The sequence below is a fragment of the Pollicipes pollicipes genome, unplaced genomic scaffold, assembly GCF_011947565.3.
Source record: "Pollicipes pollicipes isolate AB1234 unplaced genomic scaffold, Ppol_2.1 Scaffold_3220;HRSCAF=3777_pilon_pilon_pilon, whole genome shotgun sequence".
In the NCBI taxonomy this organism is placed as follows: domain Eukaryota; kingdom Metazoa; phylum Arthropoda; class Thecostraca; order Pollicipedomorpha; family Pollicipedidae; genus Pollicipes; species Pollicipes pollicipes.
Genome location: NW_023596252.1, coordinates 43142 through 53977, shown reverse-complemented (window position 1 = coordinate 53977; position 10836 = coordinate 43142). Strand labels below are relative to the sequence as shown.

Sequence of the window (10836 nt, the reverse complement as noted above, 5' to 3'; positions counted from 1 at the left end):
TCAGTAAGCAGATTGTGGGCAAAAAAAGATCGTGGGCAACGTGGAAAATTTTGTGTGAACTTAGCAAGTCGTAAATGTTACTATATGTCACATGTGACGTGTGAAATACGACGCATTGTACTAACTATACGGAGGGAAATTTTGGTCTTGTAGATTTAACCGGATGGGATTGGAATTTGTTAAAAAGCTGATCAATAGCTTGCTTGGACTGACATTTGGCGGATGGGGTTGAACTAAATGCCGAAAATATAGTTCATGAAGGTCAGTACTTTGAATGTCTTCACGTGTCTCCGAATGAGTGTTTTCGAATGCTTCATGGCCGTGTTCGTGCCTGTTTTAAGGTATGCCATTGTTTAAAGGTGTTGCGAAGATCATTCGTAGCCATCCTCTGTTATACTTACACCAAACGTTATGCCTTTGAGCTGGCCTGACAACACATTCATGGAAAAAGCAATTGATACCACATTCACTGCTTTGCATTCCTGGCACTGTAAGACCAGGCCTAGCACAATCGAACTCTGCATGATCACCAGGCCCGCATCAACGGGCAACCGAAACAGATCCCAGGATGCCACATAGCGCGGCAAATCAATGGGTCGTCGTCGCGTGCGATTTCTAGCCCCCCCCCCCCGAATGGTGGCTACACAGTCCAATTGGCGGGCGCGGGGAGAGGGAGGGGGGGGGGGGGTCATCGGGCCGGCGGCGGCCAATCGAACGACCCGGTCAGGTGTTTGCCGATCACTCCGGTCGATACCGAGAGCTGATGATCCCCGGCCACAAAACGCCGGTCAAACAGCACGTACTGGGTGGCGCCACCGAACGGCCGACGGCGATCCAGCGCGCCCGTCTGACGTCACGCGTCGCGCAGGCGGTTCAAACGCCCCGCGTTTTCGCCGCCCCGCGGCTTCTCGATTGATGGCTTCTAGCCGTTGCATTCTGATGTAATTCGGTGCTAATTGGTCTTGATCGCTGTAAGTCAACAAGAGGCTACGCAGCACTAATCTCGCGTAAGCGGCGAAACAGCGACTGGGGTTGGATGAGAATCTCGGGTGAGACAACGAGTGATTCAGTCAGAGGCCAGGTGGTGATGAGCGTACCCCGTCTAAGTGCAGTGGTTAACGCGTTTGGTTACGGGGTTCGATTCCCTACAGTGTCCGCGCTTCCGCCAGGGCGAGAGGCAAGTGACACCGTATAGTCTAAGTAGCTGAGTGCGCCGTTAAGTCTCAATGACGACCATGAACAAGGGGAGAGTACGATTGGCGGTGTTAAAGAAAACCAGAGAGAGCGGATACAGCACGCCGTCCGTAGGGAATGTGTGTGATACCATTTCCCGTCGACTCGCTCATGGTGGTGAGCCCCACCTCTCAGCACCATCATTTAGCTGCGTCGACCGCTGCGCGTTGTTTGCCATTGACGCGCTCTGTTGGTAAGCCTGCGTGCTACGCAATACACATAGCAGCACATGTAGATATGTGTGATAACGTGCAGAGTCGTGCAGAGCTAGGGGCTGGTTTGGCGACATTGTTGTCCAGCTAGGGGCTGGTTTGGCGACATTGATGTCCAGCTAGGGGCTGGTTTGACGGCATTGTTGTCCATGCTTGATAAGTTCGGTGAAGGAAGCTATGTTCTATTCATCATCTTTTTAGTGCTAAGTTTCGTCTAAGAAATGCTCCACCCATGGAAAGGCTTTGTTTTGCACAACCACTGTGGACGAGGCAATGTAAATAATCAGCACATGATGCCCGTGCTTACTAAGCATATGTTGGGTATTTGGGGTGCGATGGTCAGGCCTCAGTTTTCAGAGGTTTAGAGAACATGTGAAATAAAATTGAGTTGCCATTGAGCACTGATAAATAGAGCATTCCCTAGTTCAATCGTCACCACCCTTAAGTACCGATGATTGGGAACAGGCTTCTGTATGACTGATCACTGGAAATGGGTTTTTATTATATGAATTGATGTGAGCCAGCAACTACCCATGGTGTAGTAATGCACAAGCTGTATGTAGCTGTGTTTCCAAATGAAACCAAATCTAGAGGGAAATCGCCGTGTCATGCTGAGCCAGTTTATTAGTATTTATTGCACACCATTCTGTTTTCACCCAGGACAGGTGCTGCAGGAAATGGCACCGCCAATATTTCACTTTGAAAGCGTCTGGGACGCAACTTGCATGAACATAGGATGTAATATGTTTGCAGCAAGTGTTGTGGTAGCTACACATATTTCTCTTGCTCAGCTGTATTTTGATGTTTCTGCGAAGAACGCTACTTGACCAAACGGTTTTGCGCTATCTTTTATTCATGGCATACCCCACCCAAAACTTCTTGCCAGAGTGACTGAAAGATACATTATTTCTTGCTCACATTTCACTGCTAAGCTCTTTATTCTCTTTGCGGGTGTTGCGCACTGTTTCATCGTGCCACTTCAGCAGTTTTCCTTTCAATAAGTAATGATCCTAAGGTCAGCATTATTATCTACGACACATTTACTTGGGTTGATTGCACTGCCAAATTAATCAAGAATTCATCAAAGTTAAGCTCTGTCGTATGCTAGTTCTTGGCTTTGAGAAACCCGTGCAAGATTGCTTGCATGTATTTTTGTTGTATATTGTACATTTAATGTGCATTTTTTGACTTTCGTAGATTATAGCTGCAAATTATACATTTCTGCCTTGAGAAACTGGATCATATCATTATACACCAAAAACGTACGATTTACGCCAAAAATATACGAATTTATGTTCTGAGAAACTGCTAACGAACGCTGTCTAATGGAAATGTATGGACAAAATTTATGCTATGAAAGAATTTTGGCTCGTCTAACTTTTGACCCGGCCCTACATTGCTTTGTGTGAGCTCTGAGTGAGGAGCCACAGATGACACAAATGGCCTCGTGCCGTATGATTGTTTCGAGATGGCAGTTAAAATGACACCTCAAGTCGGTACAATACACACGTCTACATGAAAGAGATAGGGCCCGCACGCCTGCGAGTGAATTTCTGCGGCATGGCGGGAGAGGCAGCATATTAAACGTCAAAGAGAAAAAAGTCTGCGCCTATATCGGTCAAACCCCCAAGAGGCTGTTTGTGAGATTTAATGTGACACCGCCAGGTAATAATAGAGATGCACTTCACGCTCAGGTAATGGTACGTCCATGGTTCGTGACTATGTGACTATAGCCGAGGCGCCATAAATTCCACTCAGGATATAAGTTTTAACCAAGAATGTTTAATAAGTCAAGGACTTTAGCTGAAATCAATTATACGCTGAAAGAGTCAATGTGGCAATTGCAGTGGCGGAGAAACATGTCGCCTTTTCAATGAAACCAATTCAAATTACTTACGAACATATTCTCCAGGGCGTACTTGGCTAGCCAGCAGTTGAGAAAAGCTGGCACAAACACGTTACGTAGTGGCGGCCAGAACACCTGGAACAGTGGGCAGCGACTCAAAACTCAGCACGGCGCTTTAGGGCTTCATAAGTCAGTGTCGCTAATCTGATCATTTACGACTTGGCACAACGCGTCAGGAGGTTACAACTAAGTTTAAGCGCACTCAGGGAAACACACTTTAGTAGAGCACATCAGGGGGTTCGCAGCACAGCACAACACATCAGGAGGTTCGCAACTCAACCCGACGCACCGGTGTTCGCGAACTGCGCATGAAGAGGTTCGAAATTCACCACAATGCACTGGTGGTTCGCTACCCAGCTCAGAAAAGTCCATCAGAGTGTTTATGACAGAATATAGCATATCAGCGGATCCACAACTCAGCACATCGTATCAGTGCTACAATGTCAGGCAGTAATTATGAAATACGTCATTCGAGCAGCCGCCGGTGCTGCTTAAGAAAAAAATGCAAAGAAATAAATCAGAGCAGTTTAGAAGCACGTCCAATAGAAACAGATGCTTGCCAGCCTTGCCGAGTTTTAAGCCAAGCTAAGACCACTCTGGACGCAGTTAAATCCGTCACTATTCGCACGGCTGAGGGCAGCTCGCGGGACACCCACGCGGCCGGAGGCGGCGCGCGGCGTCACCACCAGCGGGCAGGCAGCCGCAGAGAGCCGCGGGCGAGCCGACGGGAGTGGACGGTTTACACGCGCGGTGGAGCGCTGCGACGTTCGCCGAGCGTTGCGCCCCTTGAGTCGGCGCTGTACGTGACGGAGTGGCCGGTCGGGGCCTACCTGCCGCTGGACGGGCGGCACTGCCGCGCGCCGCTCGAACATCGCCAGTTGACACAAACGGACGCCAGTCGGCGCGCTAAGGCGCGGCTCGGCATCAGCGCTACTTGGACGGTGTGGCTGGGAAAAATTGAGCTAGAGGCTTTCCACAAGATTTACAGCGCAATTATTACCCTACCTCGACATTTTTAACCGTATGCAAAATTTTGTAGTCGTGATATAAACTATCGCGTTAGCCTTTTCGTTATAATGGGGTCATTTACGACCGGAAGCATCATAATGGGTCACAAAGTGTCCGAATCATCTCGGAATAAGCAAGTCACTTATCGCGGCGAAAATCAGGCCGTGTCCGCCTTCGAGCACGAGCCCAAATCCCCCGAACGTCCGGGCTCTCGTGGTTCGTTCCAGATGATCCCAGTGGGAAGCCAACAACGTCGGTGCGGCGCTAGAGGGGCTATCGTTCAGAGGCGTCCGAGCCAATATTGATGTATGCAGCCAATGGATACAATACAATACAATACAATACAGTTGTTTACCTTATATTGATGTATACAAAAAACAGCTTAGATGATCATTCTTAGTTTTGCTCCAATGACATAAACAGAACGGAAGATGAGGAGAAGCCCTGGTATTTCTCCTCGCTATTGGAAGATCAACTGACCCCCACCACTGAGTTTTACAATTTTGCAACGCATGCCAGCAGTAGCTGCCTAAATTATCCATACCATTGCAACTAGAAAATAAACAAAATATGCAGTGAAGAAATTGTGAGCTGGTTTCAGGTTCTGGTTGGGGGTCTATTACGCTCCCGTCAGACACTATATTGGCCCGACATCCGTGGGCCGCCAGGGGCCCGGGAGGACTGCGATTGCCCCTCGGCACTGTTCCGCGGGGCGTCATTACCACGGTCCGAGAGAGGTATGGGCTCCTAGTGAGTCCCATGGGTCGGCGCCCGGCGAGTGCGGCGGCATGGAGCGGCCCCTTGCCGCCATTGGGGCTCTCAATTCGGCCAGTAATGGACCTCGTCTTAATTCGAATTAGAGCTCTCGATGTAAATAGGGCAATAAATAATCGCAGGCCATGCAACAGGTCTCAGCGACGAGTTATAGTTGAGACAAGCCGGTGTGTAAGAAATGCGCATAACATGAGTTCTGTAGACATGTACAGAAAACATGGGCGGTGTGCGCCACTTACCGTCGCAATAAATGGTATCGTGTTCACTAGTTCAAGTATAAAATAGAAGCTCAACAGTTGCTGCCACAAGTTGCCCTGAAAAGCCAGCAGCCCATCAGATATATAAACATATTTCAAGCACCAACAACCACCGCAGGGGACAGCAGTTCAACGATACTCACATTGGAAATAGATGTGTTGACATGTTTCTTATGAGTAAAATGTGATCTCACATCAAGTTGTGGTTTATGAACAAGTAATCTCGGTCATGTTTTCCACCATATGCATCGAACATTGCGTTTTGAGAGAAGCAGTTCAGGACGGAAATTGTAAAACAAAACTTCAAATCTAAGCTAAGCATTAGTCCATTGTGGGCGTGGGAATGTGTGAAATCGGGAGTCTAGGAAGAGAGAGGAGGAGAAAGAAACAAAGAAGGGCGGGGAAAGAGACAGGAAGGGAGTCTGGAAGACGGAAATGAAGAGACAGAGACAAACGGAGAGGGTCAAAATAGAGGCAGACGAAACCCGAAACAGCTATAGAGACAAAACCGGAGACAGAGGCAGAGACAGAGACAGGGACATAGACAGAGGCAGAGACAGAGACAGAGACAGAGACAGAGCCAGCGCGACAGGGACGGGGACAGGGACAGAGCCGTAGTCCCTGGGCTGACCTTGTATGTGAGATAGGCGAGCAGCAGCGCCTCGGAGAGGCTGATGAGGGCGAGCCCGGTCTGCGTGATCCACAGCTCCAGCCGACGGTCCACCCACCAGATCGCCGCCCAGTTAATGCTAGGGCTATCCATGAACTGCTCCTTGGTGAGGTTGCGCTGGGTTTGGAACTTGGAGCGGTTGAGCGCGTCGCATCCGTAACTGAACGGTCAGACGAGTGGGTTTGTGTCAGCATCGGCCTCAGCTAGAGGACCGACGCCAGCGACACCGACACAGACGGGACCCGGTGGTCAGAGGCGGCTCATTTAGTGACAGCGACCAAGGGCGCAGCTGGGACTTTTAAGGGAGGGGTCTCCGAGGCTCGGTGAGTAGGCACTGCGCCAGTTTTACTTCTTTCGGGCTCCATCTATGGTAAAACACAAAAAATCCAAGGCTTAGGGGGGGGGGGGGCAAGGAGCTCCTTCCTTGACTGCAACCCTGGCAACGACAAGAGTTGGATGAAGACAAAATGCCAAAAAGTCACCTTAAAATTCGAATACGGTGAGCCGGGAACAGGGAAGAGTCGGTTTGCAAACGCAGATCTCAACGTATAAAAAACTTCCTCTTGAAGTCTACGACATTTTTAAACAGTAAAGCTTCACTCCCAAATCCATTCACAGGATAGCACTGACGATTGGAAAGTTTGCAACAAGGACCAGGATAAGCTGCAACGCTAAATTTGCCTCCGTGCATATGCAGTTCGAAGTATTCAGCTAACATATGGTCAGAGTGAGCTACATTTGCCAGGTTCCTTTTGAATTCTGGCAACATGCAGTCGTGATCGTTTACCATCGCAGACAGGCTAATGCCAAAATGCATTCATGGCGACATGGTGGTAACACCGCGGTCAGATACCCTGGCTGTACGGTCGAGAGGGAGTGATGGACATGATTTTATGGTGGCAGAGTGCGACCAGACGATTAGCTTGTAGTCATCTCTTTATGTCAACACTTTCTGGAAAATCCGTCACGTTGACAAACCTGTGACTGACTGAACAAACCTGCGATATCATCACAGTAAAACAGTGAGCGACAAATTTCTAAACCGCCGATTAAGAAGGCTTCTCGTAGAAACCTTCTGACGTGTTTAATACAGCGAAGTCCGTTAGGATGGAGCATTCCGTTGGTTTTGTCGAAATGTACCGGCAAGCTTATAGGATGGAGTATGGAGTAGTAGGAGTGGTAGTAAAATGTAGGAGGGCAGGCTTCCATGCACGAACGAGAAGCCACGTGTAACTAAGGTCGCGCTTTGTGGGTGAAGGAAAGACAAGCACGTCTTTCATTGCATAAGGCTGTGGAGTGGACAAAATGTTTCCGGTGGCGGTTTTTTCTTTCTGGCTTGCCTGGTTCTTGGGACATGGTTTTGAGCTGTGCAAAGTCTTGTCCCAGCAAATGTGGTATTCGCAAAAGGCCTGAGCGTAATTTACAACCCCCCGAATTTGAAGAAGCTGCGAACTTTGCCGTCCCATCTCATGAGAAACCTGAAGGCTGCAATCCACCACAGATGAATACGCAGGCGATCAATTATGTGGAGTTGGTGACGTCAGATGATAGCCCCCGCTGCTTTTAGGTGCTACGTCTTCGTATCCGGTATGCCCTTAAGCTACACAAATGGACATAGACAAAATAAGGTCACCACCCTTATGCATGTGTTAATGGTACCCATGTTCAGAAGTTCTGAACGCTTAAGTGGTTCAGTACATAAATGCCAACACGACGTGCATATGTCTAGTTTTCTGAAGTTGGTGCATCAATGGCTAAGGTCCGAGACCATTAGAAGCACATATATAGTCTACCTGTCACCATGAGCAGTTCCTAAAACGCATCAAATCTTGTTATGTCCACAGTGTGCATTTACCCAATTCTGAATTAAATAATTCCGGCCTGAGATAGACTGGAGCTCATATCAACGTATGGCAAGCCTATGATACACAACACGACAGGGCACTACGCTGCTGGGCTGAGGCACTGGGCCCAAACACGAAACGCTCAAAACATTTAATTGCATGAGACCATCTTGGACTAGATATAACTAATTGCTGGTTAACTTGACCTGCACTGTGTCACTGTAGCGTACAGTTTCATCTAAAGGCATACACGTAAGCAAAATGTTCATTCAATCTCAACAAAGGGAGCGAGTAATTCTGCCTCTATGCTTTTCCAATCTCATCACCAAGGCCTCCCACTTCAGGCAGCCAAATTTGTTGTATTTTTATTATCAGTCTGACATATCCTGACCAGATGTTGACACCATGAACGACGGCGGCTCCAGGTATAGTTTATCGCAAATAGCGAAGAAAAAATCGCAAAAGAAATAGACGAATGAACTGGCAGATTAGATCCCACCACTAAACGAGGATGTTCGACCGAAATATGCCTCCATATTATCCCATATGCGTCAGCGACCATTCGCCATGGTCGTTCAATATTTTACGTTGCCATAAACGAATGGAAAGGATATGCAATGGCGTGATGGCATGATGATATGACGTACGAGCAGTTTTCGGTGCTCAAACTAGCTTGTGATGGATTCTAACCGTTGGACTATTTCGATTATATCTTAAACGCTTAATGCTCTCGGGGAATGCATTACCAGACATTGGCACAGAGGCTTATCCAAAAACAATATTGAACGCCTTGTCCATTGATGAAGAAATGGCTATGGCATTCAGCAATGCTGAAGTATTACACGGGCGATTGCAAGAAGCCTCAGGGCGGTGCCCGGTGGCCAAATGCAAAGGATAAGCGTTGCTTACTAGAAGTTGTACGTATTTGAATCCTGTGCAAAAAATAGCCTTCCTTTCAACAATGCTTAACTTACTTGAAATATATATATGAATATTCATTTTATTCGCACCCATTTAGCGTCAGTCATGTCGTTGCTGTTCTGAAGGCGTCAATGCAGTCCCACCCATAACCGCTACCCCCTCAGCCTCGAGACGTGAGGGAGGTGCCGACGCAGTCCCACCCATTACCGCTACCCCCGTCCGCCTCGGGACATAGAGGTGCCGGCGCCAGCTCCGTCCGACACCGCTCTCGTGCGCACTCTGAAACTAGTCAGGCCGTGCTCCCACTGGTCCTCAGCGCTTTCTCGACCTTTTCTAGTCCCATGCCATATTCGGCACGTTCGTATCAGCCGCTAAGATACCTCAAAGAAGCTTTATTTATGCATAACATTGATACTATAATAAGAACTGCAATGCTAGGATGATTTCCGATAAAGAAGCTATTCGAGGTGGCAAATTTTCGTAAGGTGGGCTGAGCAGGCCTGACCCGCCGACCGTCCGGGTGAGGCTTGCCATTTCCCCACGCCCATCTGAACAGACCTGACCCGCCGACCGTCCGGATGGGGCTTGCCATTTCCTCACGCCCGTCTGAACAGACCTGACCCGCCGACCGTCCGGGTGGGGCTTGCCCTTTCCTCACGCCCGTCTGAACAGACCTGACCCGCCGACCGTCCGGGTGGGGCTTGCCCTTTCCTCACGCCCATCTGAACAGACCTGACCCGCCGACCGTCCGGATGGGGCTTGCCATTTCCTCACGCCCGTCTGAACAGACCTGACCTGCCGACCGTCCGGAAGGGGCTTGCCATTTCCTCACGCCCGTCTGAACAGACCTGACCCGCCGACCGTCCGGATGGGGCTTGCCATTTCCTCACGCCCGTCTAAGCAGACCTGACCTGCCGACCGTCCGGAAGGGGCTTGCCATTTCCTCACGTCCATCTGAGCAGACCTGACCCGCCGACCGTCCGGATGGGGCTTGCCATTTCCTCACGCCCGTCTGAACAGACCTGACCCGCCGACCGTCCGGGTGGGGCTTGCCATTTCCTCACGCCCGTCGGCCTTTAGACGGAGTGGAGGTGATGGCTTTTTGGCCCGTCACATCAGTGGTGACGTGACATTGTGTTTTATCGTGGCAGCTTGCAATGCACTCATCCTGTTAGTATCCACCCTTTGTGCCATCGCCTTCTTGTATGCTGTTCGTCTGTTGACCGTTCGTTCATCTCACGCGATCTTCCATCGTTCATGAGGCACTCTTGTGGTGTAGGTGAAGGTTGTTAGAGTCAAAGCTTGTCAGTGAGATTGCATAGAATATAGAAAACACGTCATTTGTATGTTATTTGAGTTAATGAAGTATTCTAAGTTGAAAACCAACTCTGAATAGGCCTGAAAAGTGAAACGATTGTCCTGCTTTTTCCTATTTAAATATGCTATAAGACTTTTGGTTATTGCTCCTTTCATAATTCTGATCTTAGTTCCATGAACTGCAATTGATTGCAGTTCATGGGACTAAGATAATATATATATATATATATATATGATCTAAGAGCTAAGAACTAAGATATATGTATATATATATATATTATATATCTCTCTCTCTCTCTCTCTCTCTCTCTCTCTCCTCTCCTCTCTCTCTCTCCTCTCTCTCTCTCTCTCTCCTCTCTCCTCTCTCTCTCTCTCTCTCTCTCCTCTCTCTCTCTCTCTCTCTCTCTCTCTCTCTCTCTCTCTCTTCTCTCTCTCTCTCTCTCTCTCTCTCTCTCTCTCTCTCTCTCTCTCTCTCTCTCTCTCTCTCTCTCTCTCTCTCTCTCTCTCTCTCTCTCTCCTCTCTCCTCCTCTCTCTCTCTCTCTCTCTCTCTCTCCTCTCTCTCTCTCTCTCCTCTCTCTCTCTCTCTCTCTCTCTCTCTCTCTCTCTCTCTCTCTCTCTCTCTCTCTCTCTCTCCTCTCTCTCTCTCTCTCCTCTCTCTCTCTCTCTCTCTCTCATCAGTGCCGACACAACAGC

General features: G+C 48.8%; 1 protein-coding gene across 1 annotated transcript in view; it reads right to left on the bottom strand.

Moving 5' to 3' along the window:
- Positions 1–688: 688 nt before the first annotated feature.
- The window catches only part of LOC119091125 (potassium channel subfamily T member 1-like), a 31638-nt gene continuing 21490 nt past the window's right edge, over positions 689–10836 (bottom strand). The window contains exons 4-7 of the mRNA XM_037213805.1: positions 6022–6220; positions 5373–5447; positions 3343–3426; positions 689–847 (exon numbers count right to left, since the gene is read on the bottom strand). Of these exons, the coding sequence (XP_037069700.1) occupies positions 689–847; positions 3343–3426; positions 5373–5447; positions 6022–6220 (517 nt within the window). The remainder of the gene's footprint in view (positions 848–3342; positions 3427–5372; positions 5448–6021; positions 6221–10836) is intronic.